This window comes from Varanus komodoensis, unplaced genomic scaffold, assembly GCF_004798865.1.
Source record: "Varanus komodoensis strain SLA01 unplaced genomic scaffold, ASM479886v1 scaffold19, whole genome shotgun sequence".
Taxonomy (NCBI): Eukaryota; Metazoa; Chordata; class Lepidosauria; order Squamata; family Varanidae; genus Varanus; species Varanus komodoensis.
The window spans coordinates 22657113-22683571 of NW_025335550.1; the positions used below are offsets into that span (position 1 = coordinate 22657113).

At 42.7% G+C, this 26459-nt stretch overlaps 1 protein-coding gene across 1 annotated transcript in view; it reads left to right on the plus strand.

Annotated features, from left to right (window-relative positions):
• Window positions 1-26459, plus strand: part of SVEP1 (sushi, von Willebrand factor type A, EGF and pentraxin domain containing 1) — a 140417-nt gene that overhangs the window by 91561 nt on the left and 22397 nt on the right. The window contains exons 36-46 of the mRNA XM_044428126.1: window positions 1936-2608; window positions 3241-6035; window positions 7765-7990; window positions 8640-8795; window positions 9598-9661; window positions 10860-11033; window positions 12219-12392; window positions 15297-15470; window positions 19029-19205; window positions 20210-20380; window positions 23443-23538. Coding sequence (XP_044284061.1) covers window positions 1936-2608; window positions 3241-6035; window positions 7765-7990; window positions 8640-8795; window positions 9598-9661; window positions 10860-11033; window positions 12219-12392; window positions 15297-15470; window positions 19029-19205; window positions 20210-20380; window positions 23443-23538 — 4880 coding nt within the window. The remainder of the gene's footprint in view (window positions 1-1935; window positions 2609-3240; window positions 6036-7764; window positions 7991-8639; window positions 8796-9597; window positions 9662-10859; window positions 11034-12218; window positions 12393-15296; window positions 15471-19028; window positions 19206-20209; window positions 20381-23442; window positions 23539-26459) is intronic.

Below are 26459 nucleotides of genomic sequence, written 5' to 3' on the forward strand. Positions count from 1 at the left end.
GGGGAGACGCCAATGCTGCCGTCTGGTCCAGAATTATTGGATGAATTTCAGTTATTGCGGCCCGATGATGTGGACAAGGTGCTTGGACGAGTACGTCCCACCACTTGCCTATTGGACCCTTGCCATCTTGGTTAATAAATAATTCCAAGCACGGGATTGGGACCTGGATCTTGGAAGTGGTTAACGCTTCTCTGAGGGAGGATCGGGTGCCTGCCCCTTTAAAGGAGGCGGTAGTCCGACCGGTCCTGAAGAAAGCGTCACTGGATCCAGAGATGGCCACTAACTATAGACCAGTGGCCAACATCCCGTTTCTGGGAAAGGTGTTGGAGTGGGTGGTGGCGGGACAACTCTAAGCACTCTTCGATGAAACTGATTATCTGGACCCATTTCAGTCCGGCTTCAGACCCGGGTACGGTACTGCATCTGCCTTGGTCGCCCTGTACAATGACCTGTGCAGGGAGAAGGACAGGGGGAGTGCGTCCCTGTTGGTTTTTCTGGACCTCTCAGCGGCTTTCGATACCATCGACCATGGTGTCCTTCTGGATAGGCTAGTGGGATTGGGGGTTGGAGGCACTGCTTTGCAGTGGTTCCCCTCCTATCTCAACGGCAGATTCCAGAAGGTGGTGCTGGGGGACTATGGCTTTGTGCCATGACAGCTATGCCATGGAGTACCACAGGACTCCATTTTGTCCCCTTTGCTGTTTAACATCTATATGAAACCGCTGGGAGAGGTCATCAGGAGGTGTGGGGTACGGAATCATCAGTAGGCTGATGATACCCAGCTCTACCTCTCATTTTCCACTAATCCAGGTGAGGCAGTGGCTGTGCTGAACTGGTGCTTGGCCGAGGTAATGGGCTGGATGAGAGCCAATAAACTGAAGCTCAATCCAGACAAAACGGAGGTCCTGTTGGTTGGTGGATTGGGCTTCGGAGAGGGTGGATTTGACCTGGCCCTGAATGGGGTTGTACTCCCTCTTAGGGACAAGGCCCGCAGCTTAGGAGTACTCCTCGACCCGGAGCTTTCATTGGAAGCTCAGGTGACAGCGGTGGCGAGGAGCGCTTTCCTTCAGCTTCGGCTGATTAATCAGCTGCGCCCCTACCTGGAGTACGACTGCCTGGCGACGGTGACACACGCGCTGGTGACTTCCCGCCTTGACTTCTGTAACGCTCTTTATGTGGGGCTTCCCTTGAAGACGGTCCGGATACTTCAGTTGGTTCAAAATAGAGCTGCCACGTTGCTGACGGGGACAGGGCGTTATGTTCACATGACTCCAGTCCTCCGACAGCTTCACTGGCTTCCCATTGAAGTCCGGGCCCAATTCAAGGTGTTGGTTATGACCTATAAAGCCCTAAACGGCCTGGGACCTGGTTACCTGAAGGAGCGCTTACATCCATATATGCCCGGCCGCCCCTTGAGATCTGCGGGAGAGGCCCTTCTCCGGGAACCCTCCGTGAAAGAAATTAGGAGGGTAGGTACTCGGAGGAGGGCTTTCTCTGTGGTGGCGCCCAATCTATGGAATGTGCTCCCCAGAGAGGTCCGCCTGGCGCCGTCGTTATTTGTTTTTCGTGGCCAGGTAAAGACCTTTTTATTTAAACATCATTTTAATTGTTAACAATATCTACTTATTTAGCTGGCCAGGGCGACTTCTTTTCTTTTCTAACTTTTCTAACTCCTTTTATATCGTTTATATTTTTTATTTATTTTATATTATTAATTTTAATTTTATATTGTTATTTTTGTATTGTATTGTATTTTATTGTGTTGTAAGCCGCCCCGAGGCTTTGGCAAGGGGCGGCATAGAAATGTTCTAATAATAATAATAATAATAATAATAGGTACCATGAAAGGGAGAAAATATTTCTGCTAAGGTCTTTATAACACAGTCTTTCCATTTCCCTCTGAATCTAAAGATGCTTTTCTTTCTCAATCCACAGTTACACATTAATTGGCCCTGAAACTGTGGAATGTTTGGCAAGTGGCAAATGGAACCTGGACCACCAACAGTGTGTGGCTGTTTCCTGTGATGAACCACCCCCCGTGGATCATGCTTCTCCGGAGAGTGGCCATCGGCTGTTTGGCGATGTCGCGATCTACTACTGCTCCGATGGGTACAGCTTAGCAGGCAATGCCCAGTTACTCTGTAATGCTCAGGGGAAGTGGGTGCCCCCTGCTGGCACAGTTATTCCAGAGTGTGTAGCTGACTTCTGTGAAAGACCACTCTCCGTGTCATACAGCATTCTGGAATCCTCAAACAAGGCCAAGTTTGCCGCCGGGTCAACTGTGAGCTTCAAGTGCATGGAGGGCTTTGTCTTAAATACTTCTGCTAAGATTGAGTGTGTGCGGGGAGGCCAGTGGAACCCTTCCCCATTGACCATCCAGTGCATTCCTGTTCGCTGCGGAGAGCCAGCAAGCATTGCAAATGGCTATGCGATTGGCACGAATTACAGTTTTGGGGCAATCGTAGCTTACAGCTGCACTCGGGGATACTATATCAAAGGAGAAAAGAAGAGGACGTGCGAAGCAACAGGAACTTGGAGTGGGACTATGCCTGCTTGTCACCCGGTGTCCTGTGGAGAGCCACCTAAACTTGCACATGGAGAAATCGAGGTACTGCTAAATCCGCATTAATGATATTTGTGCATTCAAAGGTTTCAGGGTATTTAAGTCTAAACAAATGAGTAATAATTGAAAGCAGAATAGATGATGTAATTACAAGAAACTTACAAGAAATCAGATGTGTGTAACTTCATGTAAGTGCACCACTTTTAAGGTAGACCCTTCCAAACCCAGAAAATGCATCACCAGCTGAGATGTCAAATGCTTTTCTTGTACAGATGGTGGGCTACTTTACCTTGTTATTCCATAATATACAGTATCTAATACCATGGGAAGTTTTCATTTATCAGCCATAAAGGCACTATGAGAGGGAACTGAAACAGCTCAAATTCATGCACTTTAAATCTACATTTTGTTTATAATGTTGTTTTTCAGTATTTAGATAATGGTGTTTTCTGTTCATCTAGTCCTGTAAAGCTGACCTGTGAACTACCATGTCTCATAAGATGGATGAAGAAAGCCTGGATTCTGTAGACTCTTTAAATGTTTCAGTGGGAAATATTTTAGCAATTGTTCGTGCAATGAAGCCCTTAAAGTTTTAGCACTGTGAAAAACATCACTGCTTGTCTTCTCAGACTGAGAGGCTGCATGAGTCATAACATTTGCTCTGGTCCATTTTGCAGAACATAACAGGACGTTTCTTTGGAAGTGAAGTGAAATACCAGTGCCATCCTGGTTACCAGATGATAGGAAGCCCAGCATTATTTTGCCAAGCCAATCGTCAATGGCACGGTGAAGCGCCTCCTTCCTGCAAGCCCCTCAATTGTGGGAAGCCACCTCCTCTCCGTCATGGATTCAGCAAAGGAGAAAGCTTTGAGGTGGGAGCCAACATCAAGTTTTTTTGTGATGAAGGCTATGAGCTACTAGGAGATGCCTCTTGGACCTGTCAGAAGACTGGGATGTGGAACAAAAAGCAGAACCCCAGATGTGTCCCAACCAAGTGTCCAGAGCCGCCACTCATTGAGAATCAGCTTGTCCTGAAAGAGAAGGCAGATCAAGTAGGGGTGGTGCAGTTTTCGTGCAAAGAAGGCTTTGTTCTGAATGGTGCCTCTGTACTCAAATGTTTGTCAACACAGAGGTGGAATGATTCTTTCCCCGTCTGCCAAGTGGTGCAGTGCCGTAGGCCTCCGTATATTCCTTTTGGGGACCCCGTGGGGTCTTCTCTTCATTTTGGGAGCACAGTGAGCTATACGTGCATGGATGGTTTTTTCCTGAAGGGCATTTCCACTATTCATTGCCAAGCAGATGGTGCATGGAGCTTACCCCTTCCAGAATGCATTCCAGTGGAGTGCCCGCAGCCGGAGGAAATTCAGAATGGTATTGTGGATGTACAAGGCCTTACCTATCTCAGCACTGCTGTATATAACTGTAAGCCAGGCTTTGAGCTAGTGGGCAACATAACCATTCTTTGTGGAGAGGATGGTCACTGGCTTGGACGAAAGCCTTCTTGCCACCCTATTGAGTGCTCCAAGCCCAAGGAGATCCAGAATGGCCACTATTCCTATGCGGACCTACACTACAGGCAAACAGTTACCTACTCCTGTGACAGAGGATTCCAGCTTGAAGGCCAGAGTGCTCTGAGTTGCCTGGAAACAAGGGAGTGGAGTGCAGACGCTCCGTCTTGCAGAGCTATCAGCTGTGACCCTCCACAGCCGATAGAGAATGGTTTTGTGGAAGGGGCCGATTACAGCTATGGTGCCATGGTGATTTACAGCTGTATTCCGGGATTCCAGCTCTCTGGCCTTGCTATGCAGACCTGTGAGGAATCCGGGTGGTCTAGTGTTAGTCCAGTGTGCCTTCCAACAGACTGTGGCCTTCCTCCCCATATAGACTTCGGGGGATATGTAACAATTAGCAGTGAAGAAAAACATTTTGTCCAAGAAGGAATGCTAGAAGAGGGATTCCACACGGCCAGCCCATCTCTTTTCTCTCTCACAGGTGGTAACCAGAAAGATACACAAAGTTCTTCAAAGACCATTAATACTTTGCCATTGTCGGGCTACCTATATGGGACAACAATTTCATATACTTGCTACCCTGGCTATGAACTCTTAGGAAATTCTTTTCTAGCTTGCCAAGAGGATGGCATGTGGAATGGTAGTGCTCCGGTCTGTATTTCTGTTCAGTGTGAATTAGTACTGGCTCCAGAAAACGGTTTTGTCCATTTTACAGAGAATACCCTTGGTAGTACAGTTAAGTATACCTGTAAGCCAGGATATGCGCTGATTGGCTTGGAGACAAGGCACTGTTTATCCAGCAGGCAGTGGAGTGATGTAGCACCAACCTGTGAGGTCATCTCATGTGCGGTGCCTCACAGGCCCTTGAATGGCACAGTAAAAGGGGAAACATACACTTACGGGAGCACAGTCCAGTATGATTGTTATCCTGGGTTTCAGTTAAATGGTCCCGATAGGAGAACATGCCAGGCTGATCAACAATGGGATGGGAATGAGCCCATCTGCATTCCCGTTTCCTGTGGCCAAGTCCCCAAATTAGAGAATGGCCAGGTGACTGGAGAGGAATACACCTTCCAGAAAACTGTTGAGTACAGCTGCAGTGAAGGCTTTGTGCTGGATGGATACCAGAAGAGAGTCTGCCTGGCGGATGGAAGCTGGAGTGGGGGCCCTCCTGTGTGCAGAACAGTCCAGTGTACCATCCCACAGACGCTTCCCCATGGGAAATTCAGTGGCTCAGAATTTGGTTATGGGCAGCGGATTGAGTATCATTGCGATGAAGGCTATATATTGCATGGTGCATCTTTACGAATCTGTCAGGCTTCCGGTACCTGGGATAAAGAGGCTCCGTTCTGTGAGCCCGTAAACTGTGGGCCTCCTGAGGACATTGCTCATGGATTCTTGAATGGTTCAGTCTTCAGATATGGGGAATATATTGAGTACATCTGCTTTCCTGGTTATGAGTTACAGGGAAATCCAGTGAGGCAGTGTACGTCAAACGGATCTTGGAGTGGACAGCCCGCTTCTTGCCTCCCTTGTGAATGTTCCATACCAACAATACAGAATGGAGTAATCAAAGGCGACAATTTTGGCTGTGGTAAGACAGTAGAATTTCAGTGCTTAGAAGGTTTCAGACTGCTGGGTTCTTCAAAAATCACATGCGAAGCCGCCGGCAGATGGAGCTCTGGCTTTCCCCACTGTGGACTGATTTCATGTGGCCCTCCACCCACCATTCCTAATGCATTCATTAATGGTAGCAGCTCTGTGGATCACAATACCATAATTTATAACTGTGAGATGGGCTATGTGATGCAAGGGAGCTCGGAATTGACATGCACAGAAGCAGGAGTCTGGAGGGAGCCATATCCAAGCTGCATTTTACTGACCTGCGGGCCACCACCTCCCGTGCCTCATGCAGTTGCTTTTGGACAGTCACAGGCCTATGGGAGTAAAGTCCAGTACAGGTAAGAAGAGTTTATATGGCTAGTACAGGTGTCTCAAACTCAACTTACCTGGGGGCCGCTGGAAGTAGAGTCTGGGTGAGGCTGGGCCGCATCAAGTATTCCACCACTGCGGTGGTGGTGGGCCGCTCATCCCGCGTGGCTCCCGGAGGCACTTTGAAGGCCGCAGGGCCCCTCCCCATGCCCTGCCCGTCCCGGCAAGTGGCCCACGGGCCACGAGTTTGAGACCCCTGGGCTAGTATCTCATACATGGGAATCTGAGGCTGCAGTCCTATACACATTTATTTGAGAGTAAGCTTCATTTTACTCAACAGGGCTTAGACATGCGTATGACTGCTCACTCAGGGTGACTACATACATATGCTTTGTAAGAGCTTTGCAAACATCAGCATTTTTCCTGACCTGCACAGATTCCAGAATGAGGTGACAGAGTAATATGTACTAGCTTAAACCTGCAGATGGGGGATTCTATTGTTCAGTTATTCTGTATATATAAATCTGCATGCAAGAAAAAATTGAGTTTTTGTTTTTGTGGAGGGGGAGCAAACATTCACATGTAGAATCTCTACCCATGGTCTGATTTGGTACATAATGCTAGAATCTCGAATCACCCCATGATTGGTTGTAGATTCAAGATGGATAAAAGGAAGCACTACTTCACAGAGTGCATAACTAAACTTTGGAATTCACTGCCATAGGAAGCACTTATGGCCACCAATTTGGATGCTTTAAAAGGGGATTAGACAAACTCATAGGGAAGGAGGCTTATCAATGGTCACTACCTTTGCTGACTGTGTACTACCTCCTTCATCAGAGGTAGGACTGTGTACGCCACTTGCTGAAGAACTTGGGTGGACAGAACTCTTGCAGTTAGCCTGACTGAGGGATTCTGTGAGCAGCTGTTTTGCCACCATGTAAATGGAGCGCTGTACTGGATGGACCATTGAACAAATCCAGCTTGGCTTTTCTTATATTCTAACATGTCTAGGAAAAAATATTTCTGTGTTTCCCTCAAGTCCTAAAGTGTTTGTGAAAACTGAGGTCTTACTTGAAAGACTAAGCTATGTTTTATGAAAATGGGAACAAATTCTGTTCCCTTCTTATGTTGCACATTGGCTTTGGCATGAAGGCCCTTACTTGTCTTGAGCCAGATTTTCACTTCCATTTAAATGAGGGAACTCTGGCTGAGTGGTGTTCAAGAAACAAAGTGAGCCAGGATCTTCATGCATGAGATGGAAAGGGGCAGAGGATGGATGTCCTCAGCTCTAACACTTGTTCATCTGAACCAGACAATGAGCTAGAGATGACTCTTGAACCTTGTAATGTAACCTTTGATTAAGCTGTAGGCTGTTCAGTTTCAGAAGCCTCTTGGAGCTTGGTTGCAAAATATCAGAAACACAGCGGTTTCCCTTTTCCCTAATTTTGGAAGGATCATTGACCTTGTCCTTATGTTTTTGGAGCCTCAAAACCCCTTTGGGGGCAATTTGCTCTGATTAGTACCCAGGATGTGGGAAGAGGTCAAAAGAAAACAAAATATTAAATAAATCAAACTCAGTGCAAACATTAGAATTTAGTTTAGATCTCTCGGGATTCTCCACCACCCAATTTCTCTAAAAGGGCTCATAATTAGTATTTCATTTCTGAATCAAACTGAGGGGGCTTTGCCTTTCTCTTCTCAGAATTCTACACAGGACCTATTGGTGATAACAGGGATCTACCTTGTATGTTGCAGGTGTCTGGAGGGTTACGTAATGGAAACAGAAATGGATACATGCACTTGTCAGGAAGATGGACACTGGTCCCCTAATAGTATTTCTTGTTGCCCCAGAAAATGCTCCCTGCCAACAAATATAACCAATATAATTATTTCTGGCACTGAATTCACTGTGAATACGACCATTGTCTTATCATGCGCAGAAGGCTATCATTTGATTGGGACAAGCACTTCCACATGCCAGGTAGTTTTCCTTGGTACTCTCTTTTTCAGCTGTAAAGATGTCTGCCTTTTATATTTGTATGCCTGTACCAACTGATGCCCTTTGTTTGCTTTGAAGTCATTATTTGCTCTGGTTATACCTGGTCTTCTGCCAAAGTGGTTAAGAGCATGGAAGTAATCCAGGTTCTAGTCACTGCCCGGCCATGGAGCCAACTAGGTGACTTTGGGCCAGTCACAGACTTTCAGCCCAGCCTACCTTACAGGGTTGTTGTTCTGGGGATAAGACTGAGAGCAGGAAGAGGAGAATGATGTAAGCTGCTTTGAGTTCTTTAAAAGAAAAAAAAACCACAGGATATAAATCTAATAAATAAAATAAATGAATGAAGTTTAAAATATTTCTCCCCTCTAATCTGTAAGATGGGAATCACATTGCCCAAAGCACTGCATTACATTCTCAGATGCTTTTGAAATTAACTGTTTGAATAGCAGCTTTCAGTAAGCCATGTTTTATATATGTCATATGAAATATATTCTTCTTATATATAAAATATAAGAAATATATTATAAAACAAGTTTGCTGTCCCTAATAGTTTTTTTATATTTTATATAATTCTTTTTGTTGCTTTTACACTGCTTGGCAAGCCCTGAATATACTTTCTGCCTCTTTTTAGAATAATGGTAAATGGTTGCCATTGTTTTCGAACGATATTTGTGCACCAGAGTCTTGTGGAAATCCTCAAGCTCCAAACCATGGAACTGTGGTTGGCAACACATACAGTTACAAAGACACCATTCTTTATAAGTGTGACTCTGGTTATGAGTTGAAAGTAAGTTGATGAAATTTTCTGTGGTTATCCAAACAGTATTATTAAATCTAATTTTTATTACATTAGAGATAGACTAATACTTTCAATAACAATTGTTTCCATGGAGACTTGGAGCATCAAAGGCTTCTCTGAAGTGAGGACTCGGAGGATGAAGCCAAGAGATTTTGGATATTCAGTACCATCTAAATACCTGGTCCTAAACATTTTGTCTGGAAGCAGCTGTAAAATCCAGGAGGCATGTTTCAAGAAATATGTAGAAAACAACCAGTATACCAGAAGTGCACAAAGATGTAGGCTTATATTTTTTGCAGGTATTCTGCTGTTTAATCTAGAAAATAGGGGAAGATTAATCTCATTGCAAGGTGGAAATCATGCCATTACTGCCACCTATAGGCAGCTTGACTTTTTGCTCTAAAAGAAGAAATCTTTATACATGGATGAGAGGGAAGTAGTCAATATACAAAAATGAGGCTGCAAGTAAAATCTATCCTTAAAACAAATTTATTGAAGCAGCTATGTCTTCGTTTTCTGTTAAAAGGCAAGGAACAAACAAGCTGGGCAGCATTTATTAAATTAATGCTATTTAATATATAAAGCATCAGAAAAAGAAAAGTCAGACAAATGTGGAAGGCTAAGTAACTCATAGAAAAGTTAAAATGTTGCCCTCCCCCATGTGTTTCTAAATTATATAGAAATTACAGCAAACACAGATCTGATTTCCTTGGCTTTTCCAAAGGGGCAGGAATATAACAAAATGATGTATATTTTCTGCTATTTTATGAATCTTTCTGTCGTCTGGCAGGGTGATGCAGAACGCATCTGTCAAGCAGATAAACAATGGAGTGGAGCATCACCCGTGTGCAAAAGTAAGTTATGCATTAATCTTATTGCTTATCAAACTTAGTTTGAACATGCTTTTTAAAAGGAGAATAATAAGCACATATCACACTGCTTTTGCCTGGGGAAGCCAAGCATCTTCTAAAAACATTTAAATGTAATTTATATCTAAGAGAGCAGGATATATAACAGTGGACTTTGGCACCTACCTTTAGATATTGTAAGAAAAGTTCCATTTTAAATTTCAGACCATAGAAACCATTAGATTCTCAATCAAACATCCAGCAATTTCTTGGGAGTTGTATAGGGTATATGTAACTCCACTCAAAATGCACACACACAAAACTCCCCTTGCTACTCTTATATTGCCCCCAAATTCGAGGAGACAAAACCACCCAGGGCTCTAGATCAGGGTGTCTTCTTTTAAAAACATTATGTCAGCCTTCTCATTCTATTTTTCCAAATTGCATAACTTCCTTGTAGTTGCCAATGACTATTAACGTTTGTTTACTTTCCTCCTACCTAAGTCTCGGGCAAGGCTGTCTTCAAGCACATCAATATAAGGCTTAATTACTTAACCTGTAATACATCCCTTGTTCTTAGGATATTATTGAACCATCTTCATCCACTAGCCCATCAATGAGGAAGCTATTTTATCCCAAGTGCAGAATTCAGTTTCGGAGAAAAGCTTTTGGGTATGTTCCACGGTGTGCAGGGATAAGAATGAAAAACACCAACGTCTTTTTGCATAAAGCTTAGTTACTATCAGTAACTAAGCCTTGGGATATGCATTTCAATGTTTTAGAATGGAGAAAAGGCACCCAAGAGCTGTGAAACAATCAACTTAGAAGTCCATGGCAAGTGGGACATGGCAGTCTGGGCTGCTTTTGGATCTCAGCAGAAAAAGATCTGGACTGAGGTTTCCCAGCCTCGCCTCAACATGCAGCTAGACAAGTTTTATACTAGATACTCTGTTATGCATTCAGCCATAAGGCCAATTTGAACCTGGACAGACAACCTATGACTCTGCCCACCCCGTTCCAGCTCTAGCCCACTTCCAACACATGCTCCTCATAATTCATCACCTGCCGATCAATTTATGTAGATCAGCCATAGACCCATTCCTGTCTCAGAAGTACCAAAGGCTAAGATACATGTATAGGTGCAAGGGGCTTGTTTCTGTACATAAAGTAGATTAAAAGAATCCTCCATGTTGTTCACATTCAGAAGTATCTTGTGGGGTCCCTGAACCAATAGACAATGGATCCATTACTGGCAAAGATTACTTGTTTGGAGATGAAGTTTTTTACACTTGTCATCCGGGATTTGAGCTACAAGGGCCAACACGAAGAATATGCCATGTTAACAAGAAGTGGAGTCCCTCAGCCCCAACATGTGTGAGTAAGTAAACATCACTGCATATGGACAAAGAAAGAAAATTGTTCAAGAAAAATATATAGCACTTTAACCTAACTTCACTGATAACTTATATCTCTCCATGAGTGACTGCCAGAGACACTAGTGCAACAAGGGAAAGGTAAAGTCTGTCCAAATTGGGTTTTACCAGAGTTCTGTCACTGCCCAGAGGGCAGTAGAATTCATTAATAAGAAATAATTTTCATAGCATTACTTGTGTGAAAGCCTTAGTTAGAACAGACTTCTTAAATTTACAGAGACAGGGAATGAAAGAAGTGGGAAATACAGACAAGTCTGAAGGTGGCACTAGGACTACAGTACATTCACAGACAGTTCCATATCATTTCCAGCATATTTCAAGAGAGTGTTATATTCTGTTTTGCCTTTTCTCCCCACAAAATACTTTAGTATATTTTACTCTCATTTATCCCGAGTACCCTTCTAGGGTTTGACTTGAGCTTTCTGTTGGCAGTTCAGAAAAGTAACCAAGAAATCCATCCACTTGTTAATTCCAGGACTTTGTATACCATAAAGTACATGGAATTTCTTTGTCATTCCCACAAATTCACTCTGAAAAAATTAATTACATTTATACTACACTTTTTTAAAAAGAATACATCAGTTCCTCCACCAGAAATCTCATGATCATAACACACATATAGAAGTTCTCTTTAGTGATACTACTAAGATACTTAGGGCTTAACCAGTAACATTAAAAAGGGCTTACATTAGCCCACCTCCATACTTTTAATCAGAGGGTGATATTGGTAGAGTGCCCATTCATTTTTTTTAAAAAAAACCTTTATCTTACAGCATTTTTATCTTAACTGTATTTATTTGAATATATATAATTCACTTTTCAGATCAAAGTAGTTCTCATCATAGAGGATATTAACAAATAAGTATAACATACATTGAAATATGCAAGAGCAGACTGTTATTCATAACATCCATGAGGGAGAATAACATGGAATTCATGAAAGCCTGCTTTAAAACAAAAAAGACTTGTGCAAAACAAAAAAGACATGTATTAAATGGGCTATACATGCACAAAATATAATCGCTTGAAAAATTACTCCCTTTTTTGCTGCTGCTTTGCTTCTCCTGTACAAAAATAGATTTTAAAGTATCAAGTAAATGATAAAGACAGATTATTATTTCTTCTTCTAGGCATAAGATGTGAACCTCCTCCAATGATAGAAAATGCAGTGTCTATAGGCATAGAAAATACATACAGTAGTAACATATCCTTTATATGTAATTTTGGCTATCACCTACTTGGACCTGAGAATATCACCTGCTTGGCCAATGGATCCTGGAGCAAACCCCTTCCATCCTGTGAAGGTGATTGTTGGGTTGTATGTTGTGTTTGTGAATGTTCTTTTTTTTTTTAAGAAACTTTATTAAGGTTTTAAACTACTACTACCAACATCAATCGTCACACACATTGGATTTACTGGGTCAGCACTACTACGTATCTTTTAACATTCTATGATCATACTAAGACCCATTCACAATAACTTGAAAACATCTTTAGATCAGAACCAAGTCCCGTTTCTCAAGCCAATAAAAAATAATAATAATTCCAAATTTGATAGCAATCACTATCTTCCTCTTCTTCATCAGTGAAATCACTCTCATCATTTCTTGCAAAATCCTGTTTCTCTTAACCAATGACAAAGGGAAATCTCCAAGTTAAATAAGATTGCACTATCTTCTTTCTTCTTCAGTGATAAGTACGATCTAAACATTGCTGGACAATTCAAGATCTTTTCAATTTTCTAAAGATAAATAACTTCCTCACTACCACAATTATAAGTAACATCAAAAATATCCATTTAACATCTTTAAAAGTATCTTAACTACTCTGCTTGGTGGTAACTAATATTTATTATATCTTTTTAAACCAATTTTCGTCACCAACAACAATAGCTTAACCTTCTCATATCAGATATAGACTTATCATTTAAATCATTGCTTTTTAAAATAAGTTCCCTTATTTTCAATTACAGATAAAGTCAGAGATATCCATTTAACAATAATGCCTTTTAGACAGGATTTCATTAAGCTAAGTTACTAATGTTTCACCAGCAATAATAGCTTTTCTGCATCACATGTGGGCATACCAACCTATATGAATCACCTCTTTCTGGAATAAAAAAAAGAAGGTTCCCTTATCCTCCCTTTGCATCTCTGCCATATTTATTTTCCCTTTTTCTTTACAGCTCTACCAGACCTTTCTGGGTTTTTTTTCATTGAAACATCGTAATATCTGTGATGGAATCTTCCATTGTAGCCACATAAACAAAACCTCTCTTAAGTGGTTAGCTATTTTCTCTTTCTCTAACAACACACAAATCCCATGAAAGCTTGCTCATTAAGTTCACTGTTTGTGTTAGTTTTTCCGCTCAGCCCACCGGTAAACTCTTGAGTTGTTGCCAAGCTATCTTCTCCATCTCAAGCATAACAAGCAGATTCCATGAAGGCTTACTTGATAAGTCCACTGGTTGTATTGATTTTCCCATTACGCTTGTTGTCTTTCCAGTTTCAGATTTTCCTTCTACTTGCTGGATATTTTGTATATTCTGCTTCGGTACAGATAGCTTGCCCAAAGCCTGATTAATGGTAGTGTCCACTTTATCAAAGCGACGTTTTTGTTCAATTAAAAAACAATCAAGTTGCTCAGTTAAAACAGTCTTCTATTGTATTATCATTGCCTGCTGAGATAATTGCACAGCTGTTAAAGAAATCTGTATTGCCGAGAGTGTCTTCTGTATTGCTTGTATTTCTTCCATAGTAGCAGTAAATACCAAGGCTTGGCAGATGTCCAGGGATTCCAGGAACAAAGAGAAAGATAGTCGTCAGTTCTTGGCTATCTTCTTGGCTATCCAACATAGATGAACACAAGAAAAGTCTTTTTATCAGTCAGTTCCACGGTAGATTATTAAATTTTTCACCCTTGGAGAGATTAATGAAGATAACTCTTTTCCTTACTTACAAAGAGCTCTTTCTCTCTCTTCTTATGTAATTCACCACTTTTCAACTCCGTGGGGGGCGGGATTCCTTTCCTCCTCCATCCAAAGGGCTTTTTCTTTTTTTTCTGTACCAATTTGCAAAGAATGCAGCTTATTCCACGGATATTATTGCAAAAAACAAGAAACAAAAATAATTCCCAGTAATTTCGATGTGCTTATAATAGCTAAAACTAGTCTACAAGAAAAAAAACGATATGTCGAGAACTTGCAGAGGGCTTTCCTCCCTCCTGTACTACCCGGCTGAGAAAGCTTGATTTCGCCCATTAAATGTGGAATTGCCATTCCACACCACCTGGGAAATTCACCAAGCAATCTATCTTAGCCCCGACAGGGCTTAGATTGAGCCCCATGGCCCACCACCGGGCAGTTACCAGCTTGATAACGGAGGGTCGTTAATCACGTCTGTATTGTTCCGATGCCATACCGGAAGTCCTCGTGAATGTTCTATTAGTTTTCTTCTGGGTGAGGTCACCAAGACTTTGGTTCTCTGAGTTAACACAAGTCCTTTTATTCCAAACTAGTGAAGTATCCCTTTCCATAGTATCTCTGTAAAAACCCACATCTATGAAGGAAGGAATGGGTATTTGGAGAGGTATTGGAGAGAGCCTTGATAGACAAGGGTACCCTCCAGTAGCTCTAGATCCACAGTTGGCAACCTTTTGAGAAACTGTCCTGACTGGTGACCTGTCAGAATGGGTAAGGAAGTTGACAGAGGCATTGATGGGAAATAAAAATGGCAGCTAGCATTTCCTATTTCACTTCGCTGCCTGGAAAAAAAAGAAAAGAAAAGTTGTATTTAAACAAAAATTGGAAGAAGTTCAGGATGTTGGTAGTCAACAAAAAGAGTGACTAAAGGCATATTGGGAGCCACAGTGGTGTGGTGGTTCTTATGTGAGACTGGCCATTAAACTGGCTCTCAGCCTAACCCACTTCACTGTGCCATCGTTGTGAGGATAAAATGAAGCTATGCAAGCCACTTGGGCTGCTCACGAGAGGGAAAAGCAGGATATAAATGCAATGTGGTGGTGATGTCGGTGATGCCCTCAGCCACCAAGCCGCCCACATCTGCTCTAGGTCTTTGAAACATTCTCTGGAAATTTCATTCACTCAGAAGAATCACACACACGCACGTCTTTTTCATGATCCTGTTGTCATGGTTGTTCTTATTGCTGATTATGAAGTAACAGTTTTAATTAGCATGCCACTTCTTTAGAAACCAGATGTGAAGAGCTGGAATTTATTGAGAATGGGAATGCTGTCTATGAAAACAGCACGGTTGGCAGCAGAGTCGCCTATTATTGCAACCGAGGGTACAGCTTGGAGGGGGAGCCTATTGCTGAGTGCACAGAAGCTGGAACTTGGAGCCACCCATCCCCTCTGTGCAAACGTAAGTTCCCGTTTAAGCATGGGGTTTGGCTTTACTTTAAACCATCCAAAAGCTGGGTTCTGCTTTTTCACAAAGTAAGTCTCATTCAATTCAGAGTAAGCATGTTCCCGTCACTGACGTTTACCTAGGTTTACCAGCATAAATAAGGGGGAGGGACAGGGATAGAAACTGATCTATCCCTGCATTGTCATTTAATGCAGTCCCTTTAGAGGGCTATACCACTTTAGGTAGGTAGGTAGGTAGGTAGGTAGGTTTTATTGCAGTCAAACACTAGCTCCTTTCAATTAGTACACAGATTTAAAAAGGAAATACATAAAACATTATCTATATTAAAACCCCACTTGGATTAATAAATACTTCAACACAATATCAGTCATCTTAAATCGGTGACAATCCCAGACTTTGTCCTTGTCCAACTAGGAAGAGTCATAATCCCCCAGGATCTGTCTTCGGACACGCATCGCGGCCGCGAAGAATTTAGCGACACTCTATGTTATTGTTGGGTTAGTGTCAGACAGCAATATATAAATATATTGTTGTTCCATACAGCCTGGGAAGCGCTTCATCAGTGGGGAGGTGAGTGCAGTGCGAATATCCCTGTAGAAGGTGCACCTCAGCAGGACGTGCTCTGTGGTTTCTGTCTGTTCCATCCCACAGGGGCAAAGGCACTCTGACCAGGGAATCTTTTTGTACCGTCCCTCCAAAACTGCTGAGGGGAGTCCATTAAGGCTAGCCAAGGAAAAAGCCCTCCTGTGTTTATGCAGTTCCAACCGTTTGAGATAGGCTGCAGCTATTACAATGTGGCCATAGTCCTCCCTAAGATAGAATTCTGTCTATTGAGATCGCTTTGTCTTTCAGTATCTGCAATGCGCTGCTTGATGGTTTCCGTTCCCTGTTCAAAACCCATATTTAGTACAGTCCGCAGGGGGCGGCCCAGTAGGGCTATTTTCTACTCAATTTATTTAATCCAGTTGGATTTGAAATTGTCTTGCATGACTAGTGGAGCAAGGCCAACTGGAAAGTATACCAATCAGAGCCAGTGCGCAAGAATGGCCCCCCAGATCCTAGCTTCAGTTTGGCACTGACCAGACTCCAGTCTTATCTCTGCATTGGAGACATCCCTAGGAACACCCAGTATTGCCCTCAGAAATTCTGATTGGACACGTTGTAGTACTTGGGTGTTCGGGAAAGGCACCAATTGAGATCCATACAGTAGTTGAGATAGTACTTTTGCTTGGTATAGTTGGAGGGCTAGGGGGATGTAATGGCCACCTTTGGAACCCATGAATTGTATTATGGCTCATGAGCTTCTCTGAGTGTTTAATGCCACATAGCCATGTGCCTTCCTGGAGCCATTTGCTTGTAGGACTACACCTAAACATTTGAACTGGGAAACCTGCTCATTCTTGTGCTGATTTAGCTTCCATGATTGAGTTTTTGGTCCTTTTGCAAAGGTCATAATTTTTGTTTTTTGATAATTGATTGTCATATCTTCTTCCTTGCAAAATTCAGTCAGCTTCTGCAGTGCTCTTGTGAGCCCAATTGGAGTCCTTGAAATAATAGCTGCACCATCTGCATATGGTAGTATAGTTATATGCCTCTGTACGATATTGGGGGGGGGGGTGAAAATCAGTGTGATTTAACTGGTCAACCAATGAGTTGATACAAAAATTGAACAGGAGTGGAGCAAGAACACAGCCTTGCTTAACCCCTTTTTGTGTTGGAACAGCATTTGTGAGGTGATCATGTGCACTTGAGGGAGGTGCCTCTGTATAGGGTCTGAATAAGTAGGAGTAGGTGCCTATCAGTGTTGAAGGCCTCTAATTTTTTCCATAGTTTAACCCTCGGGATGGCATTGAAAGCTGCCTTGACGTCTATAAAGGCTGAGTAGAGCGAGGTAACTTTGTGAGATGTATTTCTCAGTGAGGTGCTGTAGCACCAAGCATTGATGTATGGTAGAGCGACCCTCCCTGAAAGTTTATACCACTTTAAAGAAAGCATATTTCAGTTTACTCCAGGGGTTGGAGTTAAGTGCTCAGAGCAGCCATCAATATGCATGCTCTGTTACGCTTCGGTCTATACCTAACTCCATACACTGTTCATACCTAGAGTTCCTGACCATGGTAGCATGAGCTTTCTATAATGGTCATTCATTTCTACTTAGGAAAGGCCAAGTGCTTGCATATCTTCTCTCTGAGTCAATGCATGGTATTAATCCATCAGTATTTGTCATGGTTACTTCTGCTGGGCTCAAGAGGGCAGCAAAGGAACTTTAAGGCCAACTATGCTTGTAGAGCAAATGGCGCATAATGTAAATGATCCATGATCAGATCTCCCAAAGTCTTTTGGAAAGGTTACTAAGTCAGTAAAGAATAGACTCAAGATAGTGATTCAGATGTAGGGATTTTTAGATCTTTATCATATGTAGGTTGTGGTTTTATCTATTTATTTTAATCAGAAGTTGAACGCTACTTGGAAACAGCACTTCAAACCTGAGCCACCAGGCTATGGATTCGAATCAGTAGGTAGGAACATATCTCACTAGTATTGAAAAGAGTGCACTGTTTCCAAGCCAGTGCTGCTTACCTTTAAAGCCCTACACAGAGTAGGACCCAGGTTCCTAAAAAAACCTGACTGACAACTATTGAGACCATCTTTAGACATTTTCCATGAGCCCCCATTTTCTGAGTTAAAGCAGTTGGTAAGCAGGAGTTCCTTCTTAGCTTTAGCTTAGCTTCTTAGCTTAACTTTGTTCGTGGAATTCTTTCTGCAGAAGGGCCTGCCTGGTGCTAAGCCATTTTAAAAATTTAATGTGCTTTAGGTCTAAACACATTGCTATATTTTGTTTGTATGTTTGTCCTGTTTTTCTAAACTGCCCTGAAACTCAGTGGAAAAAAGACAAGCGCAATACTGCAGCCTGTTCTCTTTTCCCCAGTAAGACTAATGGCTGCTTTGGCTGGGGGTGATTTATCTCAGAAGAAATGGCACTGGGGAAAAAGAAAGGGTCACATTGTAAGCACTGAAAAGCAGTGAAGCTGATTTTCAAGCATTAAAGACGTTTTAGGGTTTATGATGCCAAATCTTCCTGCACAGCATTTCATTGGACCTGGGTTACAAGAGCAAAAGGTGGATTCTGTGTAACCGCTCCCATTCGCAGGCGAAGGCAGATAACTTTTTTCTGGATTGTAAATGGATAAGCTGAACATTGAGACTCAGTTGGTCAGGGAAGGGGAGTTTTAAAAAAGGGGTGATGATTTGATAATGGTGTACCATATGGCACATCCATTTCATAACCTAATGCTTAGCCACACCTTTGTTCTACCCTAATCTGTAAGATTTATACTGTAAATACTGTAAAGCTGACTTTAATATCTCTCCTGCTGCAAAAAGATTGCAGGTAATAAGACTAAATTAAATTGAAAATGTTATGTCTCTTTAATAACATCTATACTTCAAATCATATGATTTAGCTAAGGAGCAAATCATGTGGATTTCCCCAAACAGCATACAACTGTTCTTTTACAACCTAACTTTTACTCCTTTCTTGCTCCTAAACAGCGAATCCATGTCCTGTGCCTTTTATAATCCCAGAAAATGCCCTCCTATCAGAGACAAGTTTTTATGTTGGACAAAAAGTATTCATCAAGTGCAGAGAGGGGTACCAACTTCGGGGGCAGTCTGTCATTACCTGCAATCCTGATGAGGCATGGACTCCAACTCAGGCTAAATGTGAAAGTAAGTATAGCAATAAAACATTTCTTTCTTTCCTCCCTCCCTCCCTCCCTCTCCCTCCCTGAAAATGGGTTTAATACCAAACTTACCTTTCTAGTGAAGTTGGAAACAAAATCAATTAAACAAGCAATGCTATGCATGTATAGAGAGGAGAAAAAACGCTGTACAGTAGCAGCTAACTGGACAAAGCTGATTGTTGTAGGACTTTTTTTGTCTAAACATGTATAGGATTGCATAGTAGGAAAAAATTTTTTTGTTAATTGCCGTAGATTCATACAAAGAAGTGCTTCTTATTTTTGATGATGGATATTATTAGTGAACTTGGGTAGCGATGCCTTGAAATGATATCTGGCTTTCTGCTTGGGAAAGTTTAGTTTTACATCAGGAAATGATGCATGTAAAACAGTTGTTTGTTTGCCTGTTGCTGGGATTCGTATCCTGTCTTGATTTCCAAAGGGGCAACAGGCTTTGTAGTCTGTTACAGCAAAAATGACAAAGGATATTGTGTCACATTGCAAATATATTCCTGGATAAGTGTTTGTGGACACTGCCCTTTTAATCAGATGCCAGATCGTCTCCTTCTTATAGTGGTACAACGGTAAGGAGGGTTTTGGAAACTACAAATGAAGAAGCTGAGTGACACACATGGACCTCAGGCTGGCACTTTTGCTCTTTCCTTGGAACCACATGGTTTGAGATACAAACAGAACTGTTAGCTGTCTCCATTTTTCTTTAGGGCGACTCGCCTTGTTCTAATTCCCTTCCTCTCTCTTTTTTTTGTTTTTTTTTTTTTGTTTTTTTGTTTTTTGTTTGTACAAAACAAGAAGGGGCCGTAGTTTGGAAAGTGCTTAAAGAGGAAACAAAACTCTCTGTTTCCTTAAATACAAGAACATGCCAGGGCGCTTAATATCTGTCAGCCATTGCAGTATATCTGCATACTGTGTCCCGGGTCAAGCTGTGAGGCAGTTTTCTAATTTAACCACAGGTTTGTTATTGTTTCTAATCAGAGATCTCCTGTGGGCCACCTGCTCATGTCGAAAACACTTTGGTCCGTGGAACGTTTTATCAATATGGAGATGTCGTGACCTACTCGTGCTACAGTGGGTACATGCTGGAAGGCTCCCTGAGAAGCGTCTGTTTAGAGAATGGAACCTGGACAACACCACCTGCATGCAAAGGTAAATAGCCATATACTATAACAACAGTGCAAGGAGGCCATTTTGTACAAGTAGCTGTGATATTGTCGTCGTTATCCTCCAAAAGCTTTCCCACAGTTGCAAAAGAAAGATTAATTAACTTCTTCCAGGAAATTACCTTCTAGTTCTTCAAGCCCTTTTATTGACTGGCATCATTTTAGCATACAGAATTGCCTGCATGCCAATACCACTGCTTAAATAAGAAACAGCATTAATACTTTGGCCCCATAGTTTTGTCCAGGCGTGCAGCTTTGAAAGTGTTATCCTGTTTTCTGAAACCAGACAAGCTAAAGCACGGGTGTTGAACCTCTTCCAGCCCAAGGGCCAAATTCACCAGTAATACCAGCATGTCTTACCTTAAAGCTCTCACTCCTTGTTATTAAGCTCTAGGAGTGGCATTGCAGCCTTCTAGAATGATGAAGAAACCATGCAAGAGCTGGGAAACCATCAAAAGATCAGCAGTTGCAGGAAAGTGGGTGGCGTCCAGATGAAGTTGAGGAAACCCAGTGGCCCATAGACCTGACGTTCAACACCCAAGACCTAAAGCCTATCCCAAAATGTGGCATTCCTTATTCCCCACCCCAATCCCACATTAACCCACTGCCTAGTAGTCCAGCAAGAAAACCAGGGGCAGTATAGATTAATGACTTCTTTTTTGTTTAACTCTCATAGAGTGTTGAAAGACAGGAAGATAGATTGGGGTGGGGGGCTGAATGCACAGGTTGTGTATCTATAGAATTCCCTTGGCAAGTTTGTTCACTTTGTTCATTTTAGCTTGTTTTGTTCATTTTAGTTCGTTGTCTTTCACATTCTCTTTTGCATACTTGTTCATGTTAAGAAAATAATAGAAAAGAAAAAGAAAACCAGGGGCAGGAACCAGCCTGCTGTCTTGTGACGCAGATAAAGTTGGATGGAGGGAAAGTAGAAGGTATGGGACTGCTGCAAGTCCAAGTGAGCATGAGAGCTGCAGATCTGACGCCACCCCTGTGTCTCATTGAACACAAGATGACACATGAGGTGATGCTACGATGAGGTGCTCCACTCCTGTTGTGCGAAGCAGTCAACACATGTTGTGACCATTGCACCCTTTCTCTTCAGTGGGGAAGAGGGGATGAAGACTCGTGGAGGAGCGGCAGCAACTTCATATCTCTCCTAACAACCAATAAAACTTCATTCTCTCCCAGCTTTGTATCAGAACAGGTCAAAAAAATCACCATTCCACCCCAGGTCAAGGGTTCTTAAACATTTTGAGCTTGGAGCCCCCCTTCTAAATGTGTACCATCTTCCAGGCCTGCTTTCCAGCTCTCTTACTCTGTTCTGTTTTCAAAGAGAGATGAAATTACCACCCACTGGGTATCTTCCAGCAACAGTTTCTCTCCCAGCTGGAAACACCAGGGTTGTCCTGTGACCGTCATCTTCTTCCCCAGTGCACATCAAATGTTCTCCTGGCCAAAGAACCAGCATCTGTAGGAAAGAAATTGTTGAACTCATTGTTTTTGGCATACAGTGTTGTACATTTGACAGAAGCACACTCTGCAGTGTGTTCTTGAGGAGCATATGGAATCATACATCCCCAGTACAACAGAAATACATTATAATCTGGAACTCTACAATCCATCAAATATTGCATGCTATTAATTCTCGTTTTCCTGCTGCAAAGTGGGTAATAGAAAAATAAGACCAAAGGCTTGAGTGGCAGAAAGGGCCTGTGTTCTTTTAATTCATGGCAGTATTTTTTTCAGAAGTATATTATAAATAATGCGGTCTATTTGCCTCACAAAAGACCTCCAGTGCTTAAGCCTTTGAAGGGCCTACTTCAAAAGAAGCATGAAAGCAGCAAGTATCAATGACTCACACGAATCATGTAATCCTTTAGCACCCAATAGCATTTTTTTTAAAGGCCCAGGTCTGCCAAAATAATCAAACCCACTTGATGATGTTAGGTTATCCTTGGGTGTTACCATTACAAGAGTCACATTTGTTCCTAAATATGACTGCTGTAATCTGGAATTATTTCTGATGGAAGTCTGAATGCCAAGGACTGGCCTCTATTCAACCCAATACAAGTTTTCTATAGTCATGACAAGTAAGACTTAGGACATCCTCCAAGAGGGATTAGGCTGGACTGGAACCACCTCTCTTTGTGAGCATTTTGGGGATGGGGCAGAGCCAGCACATCCCTGTCATTCTTCAAAATGGTCTCCAAATCTGACTTCTCACCTGTGCAAGCCTGAAACGGGTGTAGGTATTTTCCTTCCTGTTGAAATTTGCAAAGACATTCAAAAATATAACCCTGCCACACATGCACACCTACCTTGCCTGATTAGTCTGATACACGTAAGAATCTGAGTAAGGTGCATGCACATGCACACACACACACACACCGCCCCCAGTTGTGGAACAAGAACAAACTTGGTGCAGAATGCATTTTTAAGACTAAAAATGCCGATGTTCCGCATACTTCATTGTAGACAGGGGGAAAGAATTGGCTAGTTTTTGGAGTTACACAATATTGCCAGTACTGCTGATGATAAATTGCTGTGCCATGCACACTTTTTTAAAGTAAGGAACAGTTTGTTTTGGCACCCGTGTCAGTGACTGTTCTGCAAAACTGGCTGAAAATGACTGGAATTAGTTACATCCGCCACAGGGTGCCTGCACATACACTTACGCTTCGGCAGATCTGGACCTAAGGTGTGGGCTGGCTTGTCCTAATCAATCCAAGCACTTTGGCTACCTTTTAACATTTACAGCAGCTTCCAAAATTACAGGCTGGTAGTGTTATTCCCGTATGCAGTTTGAGGGAACAGGCTAATATGGTAACTTGACACTGATTAAACTCAATGGTTAGGGACAAAATTTTAATTGTGTACTTCCTGATTATTTGAAATCCCTAAACTATGCCACACATAATCCTTACACACAAGGATAGTTACATTTACTTTTGCTTTTAAGCCTTCGATGGCCAGGAATACTTTAAATATATATTCAGTTCTGTAGCAAAATGTATGTTTAACTACCCCATGCTCTGTTTCCCTTTCCAGCTGTTTGTCGGTTCCCTTGCCAGAATGGGGGTGTCTGTGAGCGGCCAAATGCATGCTCTTGCCCAGAAGGCTGGATGGGGCGTCTGTGTGAAGAGCGTATGTACCTTTTGTTTATACTTGTTTCTCTGAGGCATTCTGAGTGACAGTAAGACTCTTGAGAGGTGAGTTAAGCTGACAGAGAAACGAAGAGAGGCAGCCAGGATGTTGGGCATGAATTCTCATAGAAGAAGACTCTTTACCATTCCACACTGGCTTTCTCACTTGAACTCTACTAAGTATACTGAGCAAAGTACAGAGTCAAAAATAATTTGAGGAAGAAGTAATTTGGCTAAATCGAAAGTTACTGAGATGAAAAAGCTGGCTGAGAAACCTGACTTGTGTATGTAGGGTTCAACCCGGAGCTTGTAGCGTTTGCATCTTTCATGCAGGAAGGAAGTAGGAACTGACTACTGCTATTTATCTGAGACCTGTTTGGATGTTTACCATCGTGCAGTTAAAATTAGAGAGGAAGGAGAGAGACAGCCCAGAAATTAGGAGGAGTCATCTTCCAATGCCAGGTTTTGATCCCATAACGAAGTATCCTATGTATTGCCACTTTCTGCTAGCCCCAGTACTGATGAGCAGTCTGTACATTAATAGTAATCTAGCTTAATAATTATCTCTCTCTAACAGAAGACTTAATCTTTTATCTCTAGGGCTGTCCTATGCACATTTACCTGGGAGCACCACTGCACCCAAAGGATTATGCTTTAATCATAGAAAATGTAATCAGATTCGTTCCTTGTTTCATGAGGAGGCAGATGGAGGAGTTATTCTCCAGTGTCACCCAGAGCAAGCCAGGGGCCATTTTACCTGGCTCTTTCCTAGTCTCTGCATCCTGGTTCTTCCTCTCCAGTCTGCTTCCTACCTTCACCCAGGGCAGAGCTTTCCTTCGTTACTCTTCTGATCACTTGGTAGAGCTTTGCGGTTTCTGTTATTCCTTTCATCATTCTTTTCTGAGTCATTATTCTGTTCTACACACACACTACTTTTTCATCTTTTCTGTCTTTTTCCTCATCCTTTCCTGGCCCTATGTGAGCAAGAGAAGCAAAGAGGGTGGTTGGCAATAAGGGCCAGGATGACTTAAAGCAAGTCAGAGCCCTTGCTGTGGCAGCTGGGGCACTTCCTGATGATTCCAAAATTCCTTAAGACCACCAAGGGGAAGCCTCCGTTGCCTGCAAAGCTTTGCCGTCTTCTGCAGGGGATGCGGGCAGTCCTCCTTTTCTCTCAAGAGCATGTGCTGTCCCTCTGCCATTTTAAATCTCAGTTGTAGAATACAGTGGATTTGGATGTGTAGACACCCATCTGTTATGGCAAACTTCAAGTTTGTTTGTTTGTTTATAACATTTTTATGCCTCACCCATCGCAGAAAGCCTCGGGGTGGCTTACAAGGCAGATAAAACATAGAATAAGATAACATTAAAAATTTGGAGTATCTCGGCCATATTTAAAACCAATAAATAAGAACAACAAATTAACAATTAAAATATTGTTTAAATAAAAAGGTCTTGGCCTGGTGTCGAAAAACAAATAACAATGGCGCCAGGCGGACCTCTCTGGGGAGCACATTCCATAGATGGGGCGACACCGCAGAGAAAGCCCTCCTCCAGGTACTCACCCTCCTAATATCCTTCACAGAGGGCTCCCGGAAAAGGGCCTTCTCTGCCGATCTTAAAGGGCGGGAGGGCATATATGAATGCAAGCGCTCCTTTAGATAACCACGTCCTAAGCTGTTGAGGGCTTTATAGGTGATAACCAACACCTTGAATTGGGCCCGGACTTCAATGGGGAGCCAGTGAAGCTGACGGAGAACTGGGATTATATGAGAACAACACCCAGTCCCCTTCAGCAACCTGGCAGCTCTATTTTGCACCAATTGAAGTATCCAGACCGTCTTCAAGGGCAGCCCCACGTAGAGTGCGTTACAGAAATCTAATCGGGAAGTGACCAGTGCATGTGTCACAGTTGCCAGGCAGTCATTCTTCAGGTAGGGACTCAGCTGATGGTTCAGCCGAAGCTGAAGGAAGGTGCTCCTCGCCACTGCTGTTACTTGAGCTTCTAATGACAGCCCTGGGTTGAGGAGCACTCCTGCTCATGGAAGTTCAAGTTCCTGCTCATGGAAGTCATAAAGGGACCTCATAATGTCCACAGAAGGGGAAGTGAATGATGCAGGCAGTGCTAGGTAGAACCCTGCATCTTCCCTCCTTTTTCATTCTGACAGTCCTTTCCCAGGACTGCCACCTGTGTTGGCCACTAGAGGGCGCAAGTTCTTTTCGTTCCACATCTATGGCTCTGAAGCTCTTTAACTCTACCCTGCCCCTTTGGATTAAGGCGTGTTTCTACTCTTCCTATGACTAAGCCTAGGAGCATCATGGCATACTCCATACGGGGAGTGAGCACTTCTGTAGCTTTCAACCCAAACAGTTCCCTGCCATATAAAGAGCTGCTACTTGATATGTTGTTGTCGTTAGTCGCGAAGTCGTGTCTGACCCTTCGCGACCCCATGGACAACACTCCTCCAGGCCTTCCTGTCTTCCACCATCCCCCGGAGTCCACTTAAGCTCATACCAGCTGCTTCAGTGACTCCATCTAGCCACCTCATCCTCTGCCATCCCCTTCTTCTTTTGCCATCAGTTGTTCCCAGCATTAGGCTCTTCTCCAGGGAGTCCTTCCTTCTTATTAGGTGGCCAAAGTATTTGAGTTGCATCTTCAGTATCTGGCCTTCTAAAGAGCAGTCAGGGTTGATCTCCTCTAGGACTAACCGGTTTGATTGCCTTGCAGTCCAAGGGACTCGCAGGAGTCCCCTCCAGCACCACAGTTCAAAGGCCTCAATCCTTTTGCGCTCAGCCTTACAGTCCAGCTTTCAAAGCCATACATTGCAACTGGGAAAACCATAGCCTTGACTATACGCACTTTTGTTGGCAGGGTGATGTCTCTGCTTTTTAGTATGCTGTCTAGATTTGCCATAGCTTTCCTCC